At 47.1% G+C, this 22,674-nt stretch overlaps 1 protein-coding gene across 1 annotated transcript in view; it reads right to left on the bottom strand.

Moving 5' to 3' along the window:
* Positions 1-8,191: 8,191 nt before the first annotated feature.
* Positions 8,192-22,674, bottom strand: part of pnpla3 (patatin-like phospholipase domain containing 3) — a 30,345-nt gene continuing 15,862 nt past the window's right edge. The window contains exons 4-9 of the mRNA XM_080491720.1: positions 12,345-12,554; positions 11,697-11,757; positions 11,368-11,544; positions 11,042-11,174; positions 10,851-10,958; positions 8,192-10,321 (exon numbers count right to left, since the gene is read on the bottom strand). Coding sequence (XP_080347846.1) covers positions 10,069-10,321; positions 10,851-10,958; positions 11,042-11,174; positions 11,368-11,544; positions 11,697-11,757; positions 12,345-12,554 — 942 coding nt within the window. The 3' untranslated portion in view covers positions 8,192-10,068. The remainder of the gene's footprint in view (positions 10,322-10,850; positions 10,959-11,041; positions 11,175-11,367; positions 11,545-11,696; positions 11,758-12,344; positions 12,555-22,674) is intronic.

The following is a 22,674-nucleotide window of genomic DNA, read 5'->3' as shown; positions in this document are numbered from 1 at the left end:
AACCCAGCAACATGGGAAAGTTTAGAAATAAATATGAAACACAAAGAAGAATAGAATTTAATAGCAGACTGAGGCTTAATGGATCATTTAGATAATCAAGTAAACCTATGATCAAAACTTCAACTGACATACAGAAGACAGTGGTGGAGAAATCTAAGTTAGAGGGAGAGAGACAGACTTTGTGTTGGTTTGTGTTCCAGGATCCAGGATTTCTACCTGCTCCTCATGATGAAGCGTCACAGCAACGGGCAGATAAAGGTTCTACCTCAATGTGGACCAGGACTGAACCAGGCCAGCTGCAGAGCTCTGAGAAACTACAGCAGGAAACATGATCACTATCATCGTCATTTCAGCTCTATACAAAGGTTTAAAGTCCCACAAGAAATACTTCATCTCTCTATATCAAAGAGGAATGGGAGAAGGAGCTTGGAGAACACACCTCAGACGAAGAATGTATTGTTACGTGTAAAACACAGTGAACGTCCTCGAGCTCCAGGACCTGGAGAGAATCTACCTGGAAACATGGGATTAGATATTTTATTACTGCTAAAACCAAGAGGGGAGTGACCTCAACCCAGCAGCCATGCTGGAGATCATGAGGAGAGATGGATGTAGTAGACCACACACACATATATTTTGGTTTTGCCCAAACATCAAACAATACTGGGACAAACTATGGCTGACATGCCAGTTTAGCGTTATTGAAATACACTCTATGCAAATTTTACACTGTAAGAAGTTCTGTCTTGCACAAATAGAAGATGTGTGAACACTATTTAATATCTCCTGGCAGATTTCACCAGATAAGGGGATCCCGAGGTCTTGACCCCAGGTGGACCTCAGAGAGCTCAGACGGTTTGGAGACAGACTGTAGATATAATTGCATATGGTTCCTATAAGGCCTTTCCGTCTAATACTGAGAGTCAAGACCTGGTCTAACAACGATTCTGGTGGTCCATTGGGAAAATGGGGAAGAAAGTTTTCACACAATGTCTAATCTGAAAGAAACAGAATAGGTGAGGACCTGGCAAGTTGAATTTCAATGCCGAGTCAGTGAGAGAAGAAAAGATGTCGTCACTGAAGACGTCATCAACAGTCACCAAACCTCCATCAGACCTGGTACCGAAAACCTGGTCAGAACCTGAGGGGGGAAAGAGGTGACTGCAGTTAGTTGGTGATTGACAGGATGGTGTGTGCAGACCAAAAGCTTTCCTGAATTGGTTCCAGATCATTAGTGTGTTTGTTACCTTTGGTTTGGGACTGTAGAACGTACTGCTGAGCTGTAGAAGGTGCATCTGACCAGCAGAGGGTGCTGTGGAGCTGTGAGCTGTAGGGTCAACCGTTCAGCTGGGCCAGGTGGAAGGCCAGTGGGGTTCCCCAGCTGATTGTGTTCAGGGCTCCCTTGCTGGCTACCAGCTGGCTGAGTGAGGAGCACAGCTCCAACTGCCACCTCTGGTACGGGTCAAGGACACGAGTGTGTAGCATAGAATGTGTATCCTAATGATTCAAGATTCAAGATTCAAGATTTCAAGATTCATTTTATTGTCATTCTACTTTTCAGTACAACGAAATTACATCAAGCACAGATGGAAAGAAGAAGACAACATTGGGAGAGGGAGGAGAAAAAAAGAAGTCACATTGCAGACAGTACTCCTTAGAGTAAAGTCTGGAATATAAGAAAAAACACCTCAGCACATTTAGCATCCAGCATATTACAACATAGTACATGTCACAAGACAGAGCACATAGGATTCCACGGGGTGGGGTGGGGGGGGGGGGGGGGGGGGGGTTGCAGGAGAGAGGTTACCCCCAGTCGATCATGAGCCTCCCATTTGCTACGCAGCCAGTTTCCGGCGCGACCGCGAAGAGACCCTCAACCGCTGGGGGGGGGGGGGGGGGGGGGGGGGGGCAGCGGAGGCGGGGACAGTTCTGAGTTATTCCTCCTTCCAGTCCGTCCGGCCTCTGATGATGTGAGACGACCTCAGATAAGTTCTGGTCAGAGATAGTTCCTTGGGGGGAAAGGGTGTGAAGATAAGGGCAAGGTGGGGGGCAGAGCCTTTGTTGCGTCTTTATCCTAGGAGAGAATGTAAACAACCTCTGGTTGTCATGGGAATCCAATGAAGATTAGAGATGTTTTGAGGTCAGGGTGTCTTGTTTTGTAGCACTCTGAGTACAAGTCTCTGGTCTCCAGCGAGTTTAAATCCAAATCTGTGGCCATTTCTTTATTTTAGCGTCCCCTCAGGGCGCCCAGCTTCTCCAAGTTGGAATCCATTTCATGCAAACGTCCAGAAGTGGCATCCTGCCTGCTTCTGAGTTCGTTGTGTGTCTATGTAGCAACAGGTGTCTGGGACGAGTGCCAAGGCCCTCTGGGAAGCCTGGGAATCAAGGTCACCACCTTGGTCCCACAAAGTATGATATGAAATTTGATGAGGGATGAGGTAATGACAGCTGGGGTGATGATCAGGGGTAGAGTCTACCCCCAGCCCTTGGGTATAAAAGGTCGGGTTGCAGAGGGATAGAGTCAGGTCACTCCGGGGTGTACTCACGGTGTTTAACCTGTTGGTGTCGACAATAAACACTTTTGTTTGACTTGGAAGATCTTTGACTTTGGTCATTTTTGACTCTGCTTGAGTTCTTCTTCTACGGACGAACCAGAAGGTGTTTGTGGTCCGATTCGAGACACGACAGGACTAACCTGTCTAAAGGTCATCAGCAGTTGAGAACACACCACCAACCAAAGAGAGAGGCGTGAGGATGAACTTTCAAGCAGTGCCCACGGCGGTCAATCATCTATTACCTTACATGTGTTCTAAAAAAAGGAGCTTGTCGATGTTGCAGGCCCAGTGATGGAAGCGAAAACTAGAAAATTCCAGAGTAGTACTCCAGAGAAGTGTTTGTGCCTGCCTCCCGGCGCTGATTGATGTTAGCATGTTAGCTTCCCAACATAACACACATTAGCCAGTTTCAGCCAGGGTTGGTCCTGTAACCTGAACCCTAGGGTGGGGTCAAAGTGGGCGGGACCCGGCGAATTAGCTAGAGATCCTTAACGCGAGCCCCCCCCTTCAGGCCACCCCCCAATCATCAGCTCAATTGAACAAATCTTGTTAGCATGCTAACTAGCATGCTAGGCTAGTACCTGTTATCTACCTGACAATCACACAAGTTCCTCCCCAGGTGTCCCTGACCTGGAATTATGGGTACGTCTGAATTGTCCCTCCTGTCTCCTTCTCTGTCCACTTCTCCTGAACCCCGGAAGTCTTTAGTGTGGCGGCCATGATGAGGACGGTCCGAATCCTCAATAAGCAAAAGAAAGGAGGCTCGTTGCTTCCTTTAGAACCTCCTTTAGCTTAGGAACCACTGATGCTTCCTTTAGAACCTCCTTTAGCTTAGGAACCACTGATGCTTCCTTTAGAACCTCCTTTAGCCTAGGAACCACTGATACTTCCTTTAGAACCTCCTTTAGCCTAGGAACCACTGATGCTTCCTTTAGAACCTCCTTTAGCCTAGGAACCACTGATGCTTCCTTTAGAACCTCCTTTAGCCTAGGGACCAATGTTGCTTCCTTTAGAACCTCCTTTAGACTAGGAACCACTGATGATTCCTTTAGAACCTCCTTTAGCCTAGGAACCACTGATGCTTCCTTTAGAACCTCCTTCAGCCTAGGGACCACTGATGCTTCCTTTAGAACCTCCTTTAGCCTAGGAACCACTGATGCTTCCTTTAGAACCTCCTTTAGCTTAGGAACCACTGATGCTTCCTTTAGAACCTCCTTTAGCCTAGGAACCACTGATGCTTCCTTTAGAACCTCCTTTAGCTTAGGAACCACTGATGCTTCCTTTAGAACCTCCTTTAGCCTAGGAACCACTGATACTTCCTTTAGAACCTCCTTTAGCCTAGGGACCACTGATGCTTCCTTTAGAACCTCCTTTAGCCTAGGGACCAATGTTGCTTCCTTTAGAACCTCCTTTAGACTAGGAACCACTGATGATTCCTTTAGAACCTCCTTTAGCCTAGGAACCACTGATGCTTCCTTTAGAACCTCCTTTAGCCTAGGAACCACTGATACTTCCTTTAGAACCTCCTTTAGCCTAGGAACCACTGATGCTTCCTTTAGAACCTCCTTTAGCCTAGGAACCGCTGATGCTTCCTTTAGAACCTCCTTTAGCCTAGGAACCACTGATGCTTCCTTTAGAACCTCCTTCAGCCTAGGAACCACTGATGGTTCCTTCAGCAAAGGATCATTGTCATGTATGTATGACTTTTGTTGTTTCTTTCCAAGGTTGTACTGTGACTTTGTCTTTTCATTTAAGAATAATGTAATAAATTGTCTTAAACTTCCTGTGTCTTCTGTCTCCTGAGGTTTTTACTAGGAAATTCTCCTGACAACTTTGTAGATAAAAAACCGAGTCAACTATAAAATAAAGTTCTGCCTGACACAGTGGCAGGATCAAGAGTTCCTCAGTCTGCAGGATGGGTTGCTAGGTTCTGTGTCTCAGATCTTGTCTGCCAGGTTGAGTCCTTCCTGCCAGCAAGTGGCGTCCCTCCATCCTTTCTGGAGGCTCTGCAGCTCCTCTGTCTCAGCAGGGAATGAAAAAGCAAAGGAAAATACGTGTGATTTTAACAAAATATTAATTCTTATTGAGAGAATTTGCTCTTTCAATCAAGTTAGTTGAAAAAAGGTTGGATTTCTATTTTTTATTTAAATCTTTTTTTCTGTTTAGCGGCTCAATATTAAGACAAGGTTTGTTCATGACTTCAATGAATCAATAACAACATATTTAACCAACACCTGGGATATGAAATAATGATACATTTATTCCATTCTATTTCAAATAACAACAAAAGTAAGATTATATTTTTTAATTTTTTGTTTCATTTCAAACAGAAATAAAAGGAAAAAGCATACATTGCAGTAGAAAAGCTAACGTGTGTGAAAAGCAGGAGGAGGTACGATTAATAAATCCTCGCCCCTCTCCACTAAATCTATTTGCACCGTGTGTATTTAAAAATATATATATTTTTTAATTTAAACTGCAGCAGCCGGATAAACATCTAAATCAACTGGTGGGCGAGTTCAAAGCTCACAGGCAGCCTGAAGGGGGCAGCAACGCCGTTGTTTACTGTCCAATCAAACGAAGAAGAGACTCGACTTCTGGGTTTTCCTGCAAATCAAACTTGAAATAAAGAATTACGGTCGTATTTTATTTCCCGATTTTTGTTTAACAAACACATAACAGGAAACAGGAAACGACCCGATTTCCTTTTTTCGATTTTCATTTTCCAAACTAAAAACAGGAGACAAGCCGTCTCCTGTTTTTCGTCTCCCAATATCAAATCGGAAAACGAAAATCAGATGGTTTCCGTTTTCCGATATCGTAAGGGAAATGGAATGGCCCTAAGGTCCACGCACCCCAGAGATACACCTTCCCTGAAGGTTTCACTGAGATATCTTGATTATTTAAGAAACTACAAGTGTTTTTATGTGAAAGGTTTTGTTTCTGCTCACACATTTGAGCACTAATTACCTTAAAAATTGCATCAATTAGTAAACTTCTTTTGCCTATAAATTCCTTTTTGTTAAGATATCTGAATGGTTTTGGTGTCATTTCCTTTGCTCTTTCCAGAGGGACCAGTTGCATTCAATTTGGTTGATTTTTAAATTTTTCTTCACAGACCTACAATGTGACGTTCTTTTAGTTTGACTTTAGTTCCTCATAGCCTGAAAGTCTTTTCTCCTTTAAGTTACATTCAAACCTTGAGGGATTTGAGATTATATCAGCGGTTAGAGGCACAAAGGAGAGTAGTAGAAATGCACTTTTTGTAGTCCATTTTCAGAAACTTGTAGTTCTTTCCCCACCAAGGCAGACGTCACTAACTAGAGCCGCCGTCGCTTTATTATGACGTCACTAAGGGAAAGTCTGACTGCCTCACCACCTTGATCACCTTTACTAACTCCTTTATGAAGCCTCCTAACACCTTCACTAACTCATTTAGGAAGCCTCCTAACACCTTTACTAACTCCTTTAGGAAGCTTCCTAACACCTTTCACTAACTCATTTAGGAAGCCTCCTAACACCTTTACTAACTCCTTTAGGAAGCTTCCTAACACCTTTCACTAACTCCTTTAGGAAGTCTCCTAACTCCTTTAGGAAGCCTCCTAACACCTTTACTAACTCCTTTAGGAAGCATCCTAACACCTTTCCTAACTCCTTTAGGAAGCCTCCTAACTCCTTTCACTAACTCCTTTAGGAAGCATCCTAACACCTTTCACTAACTCCTTTAGGAAGCCTCCTAACTCCTTTCACTAACTCCTTTAGGAAGCCTCATAACACCTTTCACTAACTCCTTTAGGAAGCCTCCTAACACCTTTACTAACTCCTTTAGGAAGCATCCTAACACCTTTCACTAACTCCTTTAGGAAGCCTCCTAACACCTTTCAATAACTCCTTTAGGAAGCCTCCTAACACCTTTCCTTAACACCTTTAGGAAGCCTCCTAACTCCTTTCACTAACTCCTTTAGGAAGCCTCCTAACTCCTTTCACTAACTCCTTTAGGAAGCCGCCTAACTCCTTTCACTAACTCCTTTAGGAAGCCTCCTAACACCTTTCACTAACTCCTTTAGGAAGCCTCCTAAGACCTTTCACTAACTTCTTTAGGAAGTCTCCTAACACCTTTACTAACTCCTTTAGGAAGCCTCCTAACACCTTTCACTAACTCCTTTAGGAAGTCTCCTAACACCTTCCCTAACTCCTTTAGGAAGCCTCCTAACACCTTTCCTTAACTCCTTTAGGAAGCCTCCTAACACCTTTCACTAACTCCTTTAGGAAGTCTCCTAACACCTTCCCTAACTCCTTTAGGAAGCCTCCTAACTCCTTTCACTAACTCCTTTAGGAAGCCTCCTAACTCCTTTCACTAACTCCTTTAGGAAGTCTCCTAACACCTTTCACTAACTCCTTTAGGAAGCCTCCTAAGACCTTTCACTAACTTCTTTAGGAAGTCTCCTAACACCTTTACTAACTCCTTTAGGAAGCCTCCTAACACCTTTCACTAACTCCTTTAGGAAGTCTCCTAACACCTTCCCTAACTCCTTTAGGAAGTCTCCTAACACCTTCCCTAACTCCTTTAGGAAGCCTCCTAACACCTTTCCTTAACTCCTTTAGGAAGCATCCTAACACCTTTCACTAACTCCTTTAGGAAGCCTCCTAACACCTTTCACTAACTCCTTTAGGAAGTCTCCTAACACCTTTCCTAACTCCTTTAGGAAGCCTCCTAACACCTTTCAATAACTCCTTTAGGAAGCCTCTTAACACCTTTCACTAACTCCTTTAGGAAGCCTCCTAACACCTTTCCTTAACTCCTTTAGGAAGCCTCCTAACACCTTTAGGAAGTCTCCTAACACCTTCCCTAACTCCTTTAGGAAGTCTCCTAACACCTTCCCTAACTCCTTTAGGAAGCCTCCTAACACCTTTCAATAACTCCTTTAGGAAGCCTCCTAACACCTTTCATTAACTCCTCTAGTAAGTCTCCTAACACCTTCCCTAACTCCTTTAGGAAGCCTCCTGACACCTTTCACTAACTCCTTTAGGAAGCATCCTAACACCTTTCATTAACTCCTCTAGTAAGTCTCCTAACACCTTTCACTAACTCCTTTAGGAAGCCTCCTGACATCTTTACTAACTCCTTTAGGAAGCCTCCTAACACCTTTCACTAACTCCTTTAGGAAGCATCCTAACACCTTTCACTAACTCCTTTAGGAAGCCTCCTAACACCTTTCACTAACTCCTTTAGGAAGCATCCTAACACCTTCCCTAACTCCTTTAGGAAGCCTCCTAACACCTTTCAATAACTCCTTTAGGAAGCCTCCTAACACCTTTCATTAACTCCTCTAGTAAGTCTCCTAACACCTTCCCTAACTCCTTTAGGAAGCCTCCTGACACCTTTCACTAACTCCTTTAGGAAGCATCCTAACACCTTTCACTAACTCCTTTAGGAAGCCTCCTAACTCCTTTCACTAACTCCTTTAGGAAGCCTCCTAACACCTTTCACTAACTCCTTTAGGAAGCATCCTAACTCCTTTCACTAACTCCTTTAGGACCTTTCCTTGTTAATCTCGATCTCACAACCTTTTTTTCCCCACTGCATCACATTAACAAAACTTCCATTAATTCCAATAAAGGAAACAGGGATTATTCAGTTTAAAATGGTTTAATCTCAGTAGAATTCACATTTATTTCCATTAAAGTGACATGTCATTAGATTAACCGAAAAGAGGCAGCAAATATGTGGAATGGGCTCAGATCACAAACTTATATTCATTTTTCTTTTCCATCTTTACTCTTGTCAAAAAGTAAAAACTGCCCACGTGTATCATGAGTAACATAATTATCAGAGCCACATAGGAATTTTTTTAAAAGCTGTTTTACAAACTCGGCTGACTGCTTCTACTTTTCACCATTTTATCCTCGTCTGGAGCCACATAACAGTTAAAAAGAAGGTTTTTCCACATGGAGGTAACTACATTTTAATGCATTCTTAAAGGTTTTTAAATAAAATTTAGAAAAGTAGTTTTACATTTTTAGCTGTTTTTGCTGATATTGTTGCTTCTGTAATATTGGCCACATTAGTCATTTTTAGCTCTTAAAACTTTTCTCTTTCTGTAGCCTCCAGTTTTGTTTGTTTACCTTTATTATCGTTCATTTAGAATTCTTTAACCATTTTAGCTGTTTCCTTTCCACCCTTAAGAACACTTTTAGCTTTTTTAGACTTCAACCATCAAAAAAGATTTGATCTTTTTTAGTACTTTTGAAAAACAGTCTTTTGTGCAAATAAATTACAAAATGGTTTATTTACAAAGAATTTTCAGAATGCAGCAGGGAGTTACTACATTGTGGCTCACCCAGAAGCTGGGGGCAGTTGGGGGCAGTAGGGGGCAGTAAAGCCACCATCTTGGTTTCCGGAGCGGCCCACACGACAATGCTGCTTCATGTAGCTGCGTTGTGTTCAGGAGCCTGAGAACGTTGTTTTGAAAATGAGTTCCAGCGTGGAGAAATTTGAAAATGCCACCACAGCATTGACAAGACGCTGAAAACAATGTCGTCGTTTCACCTCTCGATCTAAAAATCTTCGCCACGTCACTTCAGAACAATGGTGGACTACATGCTTCAGCTCAAACTGCAGAAGCTATTTGGTTTAATAAGGCACCGTCGAATTGGTAGATTGTTCCATTTTTGCATGCTCTGCGTCTTCTCCATTTTTGGTGTATTTCTGTGGCAGCGTTACAGTGCCACCTACAGGTCTGGCATATGCACTACGTCGTTTTGAGTCGTTTTTAAGGTGCTGAATGGACGCAGATATTTCCTGCACCGATGCCGTGTGGCCGGGAAACTTTCTAATAACGACAGGGAGTGAAAAGATAGTTTTGGCTGGTGTGGACAGGACCTTAGAGTAGACGTACTGAGGAAGAACCAGGAGACGTTAAAGGAACCATCAGAACAGGGTTAGTTTTGACCGTTTTCAAGCCTGTTTGTGTCTCGATGTCTGGTGATCGACTCCAAAGAGGCATAAAGTCACAAACTGGGAGCCCGGTCCAAAATCTCTGCTGGTGCATTAATCCAATGGAGCAACCCCATCAGCTTCATCAGACAGGAAGCGACTGTATGTGTGTGTGTGTGCAAACACATCATTTCAGGGGACTCATGAATGATTGAGTCCAGTTTCTAGATGGTTTGAGAAAGGCCATCTTAACCATCTAAACCAGTTTATGTGCGTGCGTGTGTGCGTGTTGTTCACAGAAGTGAAGAACTTTTAAGACCGCAAAGGTTAAAATGGTCATTAAAAACATGTAAAAGCCTTTGTGAATTCGACACGACACTTAATATTAAAAACAAGCCGCTGAGGTTCTGCTTTAAAAGAGGTCCTGGAACTTCTAAGTCCTGGAACATTCTAGTCCTGATGGAGCCTCCAGGTCCTGAGAGAACCTCCAGCTCTGGTCCATATGTGCTCGGTGCTGCTCGGAGTGTGAAACAGTCTTGGGGGGGGTGGGGGGGGGGGGGGGTGTCTGAGGTGCTTTCAGGGCTGGTCATGGCTCTGACCTTGGTCCTGTGAGCCCACGAAGAAGCAGACCTGCTGGGGGGAGGAGGGGAAGACGAGGGAGGCCGGGTGGGCTGAGGATGAGGATGAGGATGAGCTGGAGGTAGGGATCTCCCAGTAATTGCCGTGCAGATCGAGAGAGGAGAGGGCCGGTGGAAGGTCTTGGTGTGCGGGGGGGTTGCTCACTGGATGCAGCGGGGGCTCGCTCAGACACTTCTTCAGCCGCGGCTTGCTGTGGAAGTCAAAACCTTTTATTAACAGGGTGGAAGACTGTACACAGGAGGATGACCATAAATACAAACACATGTTCATGTTCGTGTTTGGAAACTGTAAGTAGCGTTAGCATTAGCCACAGCAGGTAACATCCAGATTATAGAGCATCTTCCTCCACTAACATCCAGATTATAGAGCAGGGGTGTCCAAGCTCGGTCCTGGAGGGCCGGCGTCTTACAGGGTTTAGCTCCTCCCAGTTCCAACACTCCTGATTACAATGAGTTATTGGGCTTTTTCACAACCTTGGTGATGACATCATCATTTTGTTTTAAAAACAGACAGGGAAGGGGCCTGTCGGACGGACAGAGGCAAATCATTCCACAGCTTCGGGGCAATGACTGTAAAAGCCTCCTCTCAGCTGACACTTGGTTTTTGGGGTCTCAGCCTGAATGCTGCTCCAGTTGCACGCCTCTGTTTACTTTGCAGCTCGTTTGGTGTATCGACTCTTTCACTCATGTTAGACGATCGTTCTAAAAATGTGTTCCCACCTCTCTGAACGTCCAGCTTGTCCTCTCCAGGCCTGTCGGTACACGTCGCCCGCCACACTGAACAGCCAGCGCACGTCTTCGGGCACCTCAGGAATCCACTCCACAAATCTGGTGTGGCCAAGCGGGCATGGTGAGAAAGTAATCAGAATACATGTGAGCTGCTGTCGGTGGAGAGTGAGCTGCTGCTTCACCTCTGGGCCACCGAGTAAGCCGACTGCACAGGGAGCGTGGCTGGCATGAGCATATAGGAGGCCAGTCTCATGGGCAGCGTCCCGGACACCTTCGCATACAGACCCGACTTGTCCTGGCAGGCCTGGCAGAACACTAGCACACACACACACACACACACACACACACACACACACACACACACACACACACACACACACACACACACACACACACACACACACACACACACACACACACACACACACACACACACACACAGAGGAACAGTCAAACACGGTCTCTGATTCCTGGATCTGTAGTTTTAATTATTGTAACGGTGCGGTACCTTTCTTGATATGTGTGGGCAGATGGAGCTGCTCGTCCATCCACCAGTGCTGCTTGTGTAGAAGGTGGAGCCTCCGCAGGACCCACTCCCGGGTGGACTCGGTGGTGGTGCAGCAGCAGGTATTAGGGTCACCTGACAGGGCGAGGCCGGCTGAGGGATGCTCCAGCATCAGCAGCTCTGAAACGCCACGAAACACAATGTCAGGAAATCAGAAGACACATAGGGAACTGTGTGTGTGTGTGTGTGTGTGTGTGTGTGTGTGTGTGTGTGTGTGTGTGTGTGTGTGTGTGTGTGTGTGTGTGTGTGTGTGTGTGTGTGTGGGTACTCACTGTTGTCCTCAAGGAAGCGGAGAGCATCTTTATAACCGCTCTGACACATCTCGGCCAGGACCTGTGGATGAGAAAATACCTTTCAATGACAGATTGAAAGCAGCGAGCAGCGTTGAACCAGTCCTCACACACCCTCGCACACGGGAACGTGGTGCATGTTGAGGTTTGGTGCACATTAGAGCGATGGAAATGTCATATTTGGAAATGAATTGAAAGGTGATGATGCAAGAGAAGAGAGTACGTCTTCAAATAATCAAACATGGTGTCTGTATTCAGATTTGTTTATTATACAGATTTTGATTTTGCATGTTTTTGTATTTTTGTTTGTTTGACCCCCCCCCCCTCCCGAAAATTTTGAGCGTCATTTATTATTTAAAATTTGTTTATTGCACATTACTGATTGCAGACCAATAAATGTAAATTGTGGAGCTGCAACCAGGTCATTTGTTTGGTTCCTAAATTGGCCCTCAGCTGTCAACACTTTGAGAACCCCTGGTTTAGAGTGTGAGTGTCAATGACATTTTTTTCACAACTATAAAGGCGAAAAACTGATTTTAAACAGCAGTTAGACTATTCTAGTATTAAAAACATCCCGTCCTCTGAACTGTGAAGAACACCAGTCAGTCCCCTGACCCCGGGGGCTCCTACCTTTGGTTCTGGGGGGAACAGGGCCTTGCTGAGGCGGTACATGTTGCCCAGGTTCATCTGGATGCTGGTGTTGGTGAAACGCAGCTCATGGAAGCTGGTGGAGTTGTCCCGGGGGCAAATGTCACATTCTCCGGAGAACGGAGAGATGGTGATGGTGTTCTTGAGCTCCGACTGCGGCATGTTATCGCTGATACCTCCGTCCACGTAACGCTGTGGAGAGGAGTTCAGATGGAGTGAATCAGCCTGTCCAGAGTTCAAGCTGCAGTACTTCCACCTAGAGCAGGGGGGGCACTCCTGGTCCTGGAGGGCCGCAGTCCTGCAGGGTTTCAATGTGTCCTCACATCACACAGCTGACAGCAGTTACTGGCTCGTTATCCAGCTTTCTGCAGAGCCTCATCATGAGAACTCAGGTGTGTTTGAGCAGGGAAACATTGAAAACATGCAGGACTGCGGCCCCCGAGGACCAGGACTGCCCACCCGTGACCTCGAGCTTCCGCGGCAACCACAAAAAGGAATTCCCATGATACCAGGAAGCCTGCAACGGTGCATGGTGGCCCATCATCCCCAATAAACGTGACCCGATCTCACCACACCTCACGTTGACTGAGAGACGATGGCAGTTGACTTGTACCAAAACCTAGTAACTTGGCCCCTTTGGGAGCATTTCACACACCAAGTCATGCAGCAACTCGTGTCGGTGCTCGCCAATAGCTCGGAGTCAGTCAAGCCTTTTGCACATTGACAGTGACTGATAAAGACCTAACTGACGCTGTTACACAGTACCTGGTGGAGGAGATGGTGCAGTTTACCATGGTGGAGAAACCAATATTCAGGTCCTGGCTTCAGAAACTTGACAAGCAACAGGAGTTACAAAGGAAAACCTAATTCTCAGAAACTTCTATCCTGAAAATGTAAAATACAGTCAGAGCAGCGGTTTAGAGGGAGCTCAGAAATGTGGACTATTTCTCTGCAACCACTGACATGAGGTCAAGTGTAAATATGACTCCTTACATGAGTCTAACTGTACATTACCTGACCATAGACTGGCCTCTACAATTCCATTTTAACAGTGTTTATGCCCCAGAATCACACATCATCCTGGATGAGAAGAAGCTGGCGTGCACAACAATGGACATGGGGGCAAACATCACCCCACCAGAGAGAATATTGAGCTGGATGTGGCTGAACTGCTTCAGACATAATTTACACTTGGCAGTGACAATTGCAATGGCAAGCATGAAGGATCGCACAAAAAAATGTTTTTCATTTAGAAATAAAATACGCTGAAATGAATGATAATTTATATTGCAGCTTATTCATTAAAGAAAAATACTAAGCAGGTGTAGCCAGCCCAATTTCAGTTCCATACTTAAACACAAAATGGTGGACTGAGCCTTGAGGCAAATACCATAACAAAACTGTTCTGGATGATCGCTGGCATCAGCATCTCAGTCCTCGCTGGCAGGAAAGTGCAGTTTTGGTCTTGGTGAACGAAGCATTAAAGCCCGTGGCTGAATCCACGGATCTGCTGTCATGCGATTTCACGGTCTCATCCATTAAACCTGTCCTGAAACTCCTCACAGAAGATGTTTTAAAATTGGACGAAGACACTACTCTGACCTGAACATCAAGCGGAAGCTGTGCTATGTTCTCGAGGAGAAGCACACACCAGCTGACCAACAAATAACTTTGACAAAGGCCTGCCTGCTGGAGCCTCGATATCAGGGCAACAATTATGATGGTGTCACAGAGGAGACAAAGTGGGCGCTGTCTGAATAAATATTAGACATGGAGGCCAGCGCATCAGCTGCTGGACAACAGGCGTCCTCGGTGCAAACAGCGGCTAAAAAGAAAACCCATGAAGACCTGCTGGCCTCTACAGCCTCAGTCAACCACCTCTGCAATCATATCCAGGAGAGTCCGAGCAGACGCTCCAGGAGAGTCCGAGCAGACGCTCCAGGAGAGTCCGAGCAGACGCTCCAGGAGGTCCTCCAGGAGGACCTCATGGACTCCGATGCAGACCCACTCCCATAATGGTGCGATAACCCGTGCAGATTTCCTGTCCTCTCTTAAGTCGCCTGCAAGTACATGCGCATTTGCACAACGAGTACACCATCGAAGAGTTTCCACTGCAGCTGGATGTATTGTTATACCTCTCCAATCTTGTCTGAAACCACAGAAAGTAAAAAGGCATTTCTTCTTGTGCACAAGGACATGACCCAAGTATAAATAAACAGACTATTTTCTCTTAACAGGCTCAATGAGAATGTTTGTTTTTTCTAAATTGTCTAATTCCTCCTATATCTTATTTTGCAGTGTGTTTAAAAAAACAAACAAGCGCTTGTTTTTCATTTCAGTAAGATTCAGCTGAATTCATTTTTGTTTGACAACTACAATTTAAGTTATTTAAAGTTCATTGGGTAGAAGAACAAACACCCGTGTTGCCTGCCTCTAATGCACCTGTACTGCGAGCGTTACCATCCCTGGATTGACATTAAATGAATGTGTTGGCACCAAGGTTCAGAAGAAACATTCAGTTCAGCAATTTAGTAATAAACTAATTCACTAAATAGATATACATAAAATGAAAGGCGGGTGGAGCAATAATAACACATACCGGGCAATTGAGCCACCCTGACTTGGCACAGGGGAGTATTCCTCAACCGCTTCAGCCCTACTTCCTCCACAGTCTGCATAAAGCCTTCTGTGTGTCCCACTGCTGTCATTTATGTAACTCCAGACTGCAGACACTGGGTCAGACATGCTGAAAGGAAGGCGCCGTGGACAACGAAGGAACCTTGCTGGAGGAGCCTGTTGTGAAATCCCGTTCAGTTGAGTGAAACATTACGAAGCCACAGGAAGTAGGTCAACCACTGAATGAGGAACTTTGCTCTGGACACCAACTATTTAACCTAAATATGAGAACTTATCACTGAAATTGGAGTCCACGGAAGTGAACTGATAACAGAAACTTTATTGAGACGTGGAAATGTTTGGGTCATAATCCATTCAGGACTCATTCATCCCGCGGCCTTGCAGCCACAAACAACTACAGTAAGCTTTACTATATGTGGTACATAGAGCTTATGACACCCGGCATTTATTTCGATTCTGCAGTTTCACTGCTTTCCACATAATCACTCTTATTCACACTGCAACTTTAGGAGCAGAGCTCCTGCAAGAGCTCCATTGAGAGAAGGAGATGCAGTGTTTTGCCCAAAGACATTTTGGCACACAGTACAGCTTCAACAACTTCCAGAGCACATGACAAACCTTTTCCAAGAAATCTAAGGATTATAGGACTGGTAGTTTCCTCCAAACACTCCAGGAAATGAGAATAACATCTGTTGGAGCCAAAATCCTTTGTTCACTCACCCTCATGAGGAAGGGGGGGGGGCGAGGAGGGGGGTGAGCCACGTTTCTTTGAGAACAAAGAAACCATGTGCTCAACCCTGGAAAATTCGCCATTGATCACATGACCCCCCCCTGGGGGGCCCCCCGGGTCCCCCCTCCTCTAGCTGCGGCACTGCGGCTCGACGGCAGGGGGACCCAAAATCCCGTCATCACCGGGTCACCGGCCCGGTGACGCGCAAGCCAACCCCGCGTGGATTGGCTGAACCACGGCCAACGCCGCGGGGAGCCCGGAAGACATCATAACGGTATAAATTCAGGCCCGGGAAGAGATCCAGCCTCTTCCAAAACGAAATCGCGTCAACCCAGACGCACCTTTTCGTAAGGAGACAAAGCGCCTCGTGTTAACGCACCTGGACCGGGCCTGAATTTTCTTCACCTCGCTGGACGAGCTCAAGAAAAGCGGGAATTCCCTTTATTTTTGGTTTCCCCTTTTTTTTTTTCTTCCTTTTTTTGTTTGCATCCTCCGGACCCCGAGCGCGCGCTGCAACCGCACGCTCGTCTGCAGACCGACCTGAGCATCGCTTCTTCACTCCCCCCCTCATCGCAAGAAGCTGCTGATCGCCCCTCGGATCACACTACGGGTTTCCCCTCCGTAGTCCACGTCAGGTCTCTATTTTCTGGGACGCCAGAGAACCGCCCGCGGCCACAAATCGACGGATTTCACCTGGCCACGGAAGCACGTTTCCCCCTCGTCCAACCAAGTAAGGCTTAGAGTCTGGGCAGGAATTAGAATAACGTGATATTATTATTGCTGTGTGTTTATTGTTGGTACTTGTAACTTTGGGACGCCGATCCCTGTTTCTGAGTACTTTTGTGTCTACGCGTGGACGGCCATCCACGCGAATCATCGCACGCACGCGCGAGCCTCCTCATCCTCAGCTCACGCTTCTGCTCCCAGAGTCCATATCTGCCTGAACAGCCGTTTTTGGACTCTGTACGTGTAGCTGAGGCGGTCGCGTCAGTGTACACAGTCAGACACCCCCTCCTCTCTCCTCTCTCTCTCTCCTCTTCTCCTCTGTTTCCCTGTTCACTAACCAGCGCACGGTACGGCCGCCGCTGCCTCCAAGCGCCTCCTTTCAGTGCGTCCCTGGGACCGTGTGTAGTTCACTGCGGCTCGGATTTCTCGGCCACAAGGAATCCGGCGCGCTCCCGACGGCTACGGCCCGTGCGGAGCTCAGTGACGTCACGCTATCCCAGGCAGAGCACGCCGAGCGCCTCTGGTGACCGGGTGGGTAATCACATCGATTTCCTCGCCGGGTCGCCGAGCCGTTTGGCGCCCTCTGGTAGTCGCGTGGGTAATTGCAACCGCTCGTACCGCCATCTGGTGGTTGCATTAAGTCATCACAACTGCCCCGCGCGCCGACGCGCACCTAGTGGCCAGATCGGGTGATTACACCGGACCGCCGACGTCTACCTCCCTCTGGTGGACGTTCGTGGTCATTACCCCCTCACCAAGTCACGCCCCTTTCGCTCCACAAACCCGCACACACACACACACACATCGCTCCCCACACTCGAACACACACACACCCACTCACACACATCGCTCCCCCACACTCGAACACACACACACACACACACACACACTCACACACACACACACACACTTTATTAGCCGGCTTTGTTTTGTATTGTGTTGTTTTATGAGATCTTGCTTGATGTTTATTGATTAGATGTGATTCATAGATTGATGATTTAGGAATAGACGTTTGTTAATAAACACTTAATAGTTGAATTGAACGATTCTTGGTGGTTTTTGTGTGCTTTTCAGCGACAACTGCTGGTTGTAACAGTCAGTGCTCGGATTTACAGCCTTCCTTTCCTGCTTCAGTTAAATTGCGATTATCATTTCAATCAGAAATAATAATTTAAACATTTTAATTGAACTTTCTTTTTTTAAGACTGATGTTTCGTTTAAGACCCTAACTTCAGCTGGTGCCCCGACTTTGATTAAGTAACGGTAATATTCAATTGATTAATAGTTTGAATGGTTTAAATCAATTTCAATGATTTTAACGCTTTGGGTAATTTAACACACCTAGGAGGCGTTGGCGAATGAATGCAGTTTTTCCACGGGAATAACCCGCATTGCTTTTAAATAATTTTAAGTGTTTCATCGCATTTTCTGTGGTTAATTACCCGCACTATTATTGATTGATCTGTTACCCAGTTAACCTAATCACAACTTGAATTGTCTCTAAGCTATTGTTCATTTATTTTTGTTGCAGATAGATAATTTGTATGCTTTATTAATTAATAAATTAGTCAATTTATTCAATTAATACTCAAGAGTGCTTTTAATCATTTTTAAGTGGTTTTCGTGCATCTCAGCATCCAATTATCCAGTATTATTAATTCATAAAGCGCAAGTTTATCCAATTAATAATCCTAACTGCATTTAATTCAATTTCAATGGTTTAGCTCATTCAAATAACTCATTGTATTTAATTAGTAAACCCCGACTCTACTTAATTAATTCCAACTCCTCCTTGATTACTCCCGATTGTTATTAGATAAATAACCAAACTTGTTTGATTAACAATCCATTCTAAATTACTTGCAGATCACCTTCGGTGGTCCACTCCACCGAAGTAATTCAGCCTCCCCTCAGTTATTGACTTACAAATCGCAGGTTTGTTTCATTGATAACTTGAATCATAGGTTGCTCTCCGTAATTTAATCATCACTCGTAATCAAGTACCGTTGTTCATTGATAGGTCAATAGCCATTTGTGACGCCTTCGCAGCTTGAGCTTTTCCCCGGTTACTCCAGCGAGTCGCCTCCTGTGGGTCCACAGGCGCTTCGGTAGGTCACGCCACTGACCCGCAGTTGTCAACAAAGGAGTGACCCGTCACGCCTGTTGACCGGTCGTGCCACTGGTGGACCGCCTTCGCGATTGGACCCCGTGGAGGTTCCTCCCGTCAGGCGACCCTTTTTAGCTCAAAGCTGTTGGCCGATAACTGACTATTTACTCCAATCAACCTTTATAGCTTTGCATAACTTACACTTGGTACATTACCTTAGTAATCTATTACTCCAGTAATCCATTACTTTGGTGGCCTACCGCTAGTGATCAGTAATTGTCAACCCGTAAATAACAATTTACTTCTGTTTGGCGATTCGTTTATATGTAAATTACCTCTGACAGGGTAGAACCTTCCGGTAGCCTACCACTAGGGTAATTTGCATATTCTGATCACACGCTGACCCCAACATAATGGTGCCCCGTGTGAGGCTGTTGTAAACCAGCATTGTTACGAATAACTGCACAAAATAATCCTGAATCGTTCACTTAAGGTGTAGCCGTTAACTTTATTCTCCCAGAATTGGTTTTCAAGATACACTTTTTCAGCACTGTCGAACAAAGTCACTTGTGGTGTGAAATCAGTTGTGAAGTGGTTAGTGCCTTGCTTTCCCTGCATTCTACGCATGATTAACACGCTGTGTTAAGATTTCTGACTACGATTAATAGACACTAACAATATTGCTCGCCAAGGTGTTAGACGCATCTGACTAACTTGGATAGGGTGCAGCTCGAGCAATTAACGAAACCGAGAGGTTTGTAAGACACAGGTACAGCCGTTACCTGTGCAGTAGCAAAGCTAATTTGCCGTTAACCACAGCTAACGTTGTTGACTTCGGGCGTAAATCTCAACCACTCAATGGAGGGTAAGAGTTCCCGGGCACAGGGAGCCGAGGCTCCGCCGGTGCTAACTGAGCCGGCCATACGAGACGTGGTGTCCCACCTCGTCCGTCTCTCCTTGGAGGAGAAAGCAAATCTCGAACGCTACAGCGTTGAGATTTGCGAAGAAAAGATCCGAGAGCTGGTAAGTTTTGTCAACAACCCAGGGGACAAGCCGGCACGTACAGTGCCGGACGTCCTGGGCCAGATCAGCCTGCTCTACCAGCGTAGAGCAGAGCTACAGTCAAAGGAGGCGGAGGAGCGTACGGATCGGCTGCGTCTGGACAACCAGAGGCTATCCAAGGACAACGCTCGCCTCCGACAGGAGCTGGACGCCTCCAAGGACGAGGATCAGCCTTCAGAGCCCGAGAAGCAACGGGCTCTGCCTCCTCATAAGGAGACGAAGGTCGATGAGTGCACACTAGAGAGTGAGCCTCAGATCCAGGAGTTAAAGGAAAACCTAGAAGAAGCTCAGTCGCTAATCGCGATGGGCATGGAGAGGGAAGAAAATCTCCGACACCAGCTTTACACTGCCACCCTAGGTGCGCAACGTGACCCTAATTGGGGTCGTCGTAATCTGGCTTCGCCAGAGAGGTCTGGCACTATCGACTCCTCATGCGCCACAACGCAGAGGTATGACGCCTCATATAGCTTAGATGGTGATTCTTTTCAGCCCACGCGCAGCCGCAGCACGGTGCGCTTCGACGACTCCGCCACTCCTTCCCATCTGCAGCCCCCACGCGACGCTAGCAGTCGGGAGCAGGGGTCCAGGAGGGTGCCTCTACACCCCAGTAGACCTCCCTTGTATGGCCCTAGCGGCCCCGACCCGCGTCAGACAGCAGTCCACGGGGAACTGTCGTCAGAGGACTCTGACGGCCCCAGTCCCGTGAGGGGGTGGGATGTCCGGACCCGCCAGCTCGAATCCCTCGCAAAGGACATCGAACGCTTTGACCCGAGCAACAAGGACGCGAGTATCGAGGACTACCTCCGTGAGGTTGAACGCTGCCTCCTCGACATCGCACGTCCTTCCATGCGGGAGAAGCTAAAGCTTCTCTGGAAAACAACGTCCAGAACAGTCCATGTTTTCATGGAATCCCTGCCGCCAGACACCCGAGACCGGTACTCCACCCTCTGCCAGGCTCTCCGGGAAGAGTATTCATTGTACAATGACCCTGCTTCGGCAACGTTTGGTGCATTCGCGATCACCCAACGGAAGTCTGAACCTCCAAAGGAGTATTACAGGCGCCTACGAGTGGCCTACTTCCAAGGCCGCAATGCGCCGGGGTTGGAGGAAGATCACGCCTTCAAGTCTCTGTTTGTCAACAACCTCCACGACAGTGGGAGGTTCGATGTGGCTCTATTTTGCAGGACCGCCAAACCCACCATGAAGGAACTGCGCCAGCACGCGCAGATGGTGTGGGAATTGCGTCAATGCCCGGGTAAGAAGCCTGACATTGACCAGAGGGTCCTGGAAATGGAGCCAAGGGAAAACACGGATTTGAGGCTTGAGGGCGATGAGTTGCCGACACCCAGAACGAATGCTGGAGGAGGGTCTGGTACACCCTCTCCGTCTGAGCAGAAAGGCGCACAACAGAATCAAAAGGGTGGAAAATGGGCCAGGTCAGAACAAAACTTCCAACCGAAGAAAGGGCCCGACCCGAATTCAAAGTGGAAAATGAAAGGTTCGGAAAGGGACCACGGTCGCTACAGAGCTGACCAGTTAAAGACTGAGCTACAGCAGTGGGTTCAAACCTGCATCAAAGAGGCTGTACAGAACTTGGACCTGTCCAACCAAAGGGGGCGCCACCCCCCCTCAAGGGGACGGGGACGTAGGCCCCCTCCCTCCTGACTAGAGCGGCGGCCCCGACCCACCACAAACAAGGTTTACCTTGTCGGGTGGGGGGGAGAAACAGGTGAGGCGGGAGAACGTTCAAGAACGACAGCTTCCCAGTCCACCGATTTGCCGTTCCTGACTTTCTTAGGCAATCTCGTGCACCGAGAGAACGCCAACCGCATCTACACATCCGTGGTGGTGGGAGGATGTGTAAACGCCCTCGCGCTGTTAGATTCCGGGTCCGAAATAAGCCTAATGTGTTCAGCCACCTTCGCCGAGCTTGCGAGAGCTCTGCTGTCTCTTGGAAAGCCACTGCAGGTCGAAGCTTGCAGCATTAACATCAGAAGCTTCACTCAGGACACTTCACCCATCACCCAACGCGTCTGGGTGGATGTCACTTTCCAAGAGATGTCTTTGGTGCATCCCATCTATGTCACCACGCTGGACACAGAACCATTACTCATTGGCCAAGATCTCCTTAACCGATTAGCCCCACTGATCGATTGCCGTCGCGGGTACCTTTGGGCCCAAGTACGCAACCCGACTCGAATCGGTCCAGACATGGACCCTCCCTCTTCTGACAGCATGAACGCTGCCATCGAGTCCAGAAGTTCTAATCCCATGTGTACGCCTTCCAAAGAATCTGGCTCAAACACCCCTCTTGTCATGCTCCCTGACGGCCAGCAGTCGCGGCAGTCTAGGAGCTATCAGTCTCTGAGAGAGCATCCATCATTCCTATGCGCACTGGCGAACGATGGATCTCCACTATACAATCCCCACATCGTGGGGGGGGTACACCTGAATGGGACCTTGGTCCCAGAGACACTCTTGGCTCTGTGGTCAGAGAAATCTGCCATTGATGCCGATCTTCTAAAGGATCTGTGCCAACACAACGCACTCCTTGTCCAAGTGCAGCACAGCCATCGCCTGCTTGCTGCAGGGTCGCCGCAGACACTAATCAAAGCAACTGGTGTATGTGCCCTCTCCGTGCAGATAGGGCAGAAGAAAGCCATGCACTATATGAGTGTCGTCCCGCAGCTCCGCCCTCCTTGTCACATAGGAGCGGATCTCCTTGTCAGGCTTGGAGTCCAGCTGGACGCCGTGAACCAGGTTTTGTGGTCACTGGCGAGCGCGGACACGCAGCATCTGACGACCGAGCCGGAGCAAATGGCATCCGGTCAGACGATCCCGCAGGCGTGTCACGCTGCTAGTGAGTTGGAAGCCACAATTCCAGCACGGACAGCCGGGTTCCCAATCCGTCTCGCACTTCTCAAGGGGCAGAGGATGCTTGGCCCACAAGCATTCTTTCAACCCTTACCGTGCTTTTCTGACCTTTGCCTGACAATTTGTGGCACACCCCTTCTAGAGCTAACCAACCGCTCAGCCTACCTGCTAGTCCA

Source organism: Lipophrys pholis, assembly GCF_963383615.2.
Source record: "Lipophrys pholis genome assembly, chromosome: 22".
Taxonomy (NCBI): domain Eukaryota; kingdom Metazoa; phylum Chordata; class Actinopteri; order Blenniiformes; family Blenniidae; genus Lipophrys; species Lipophrys pholis.
This window is presented reverse-complemented; position numbering and strand designations above follow the sequence as displayed.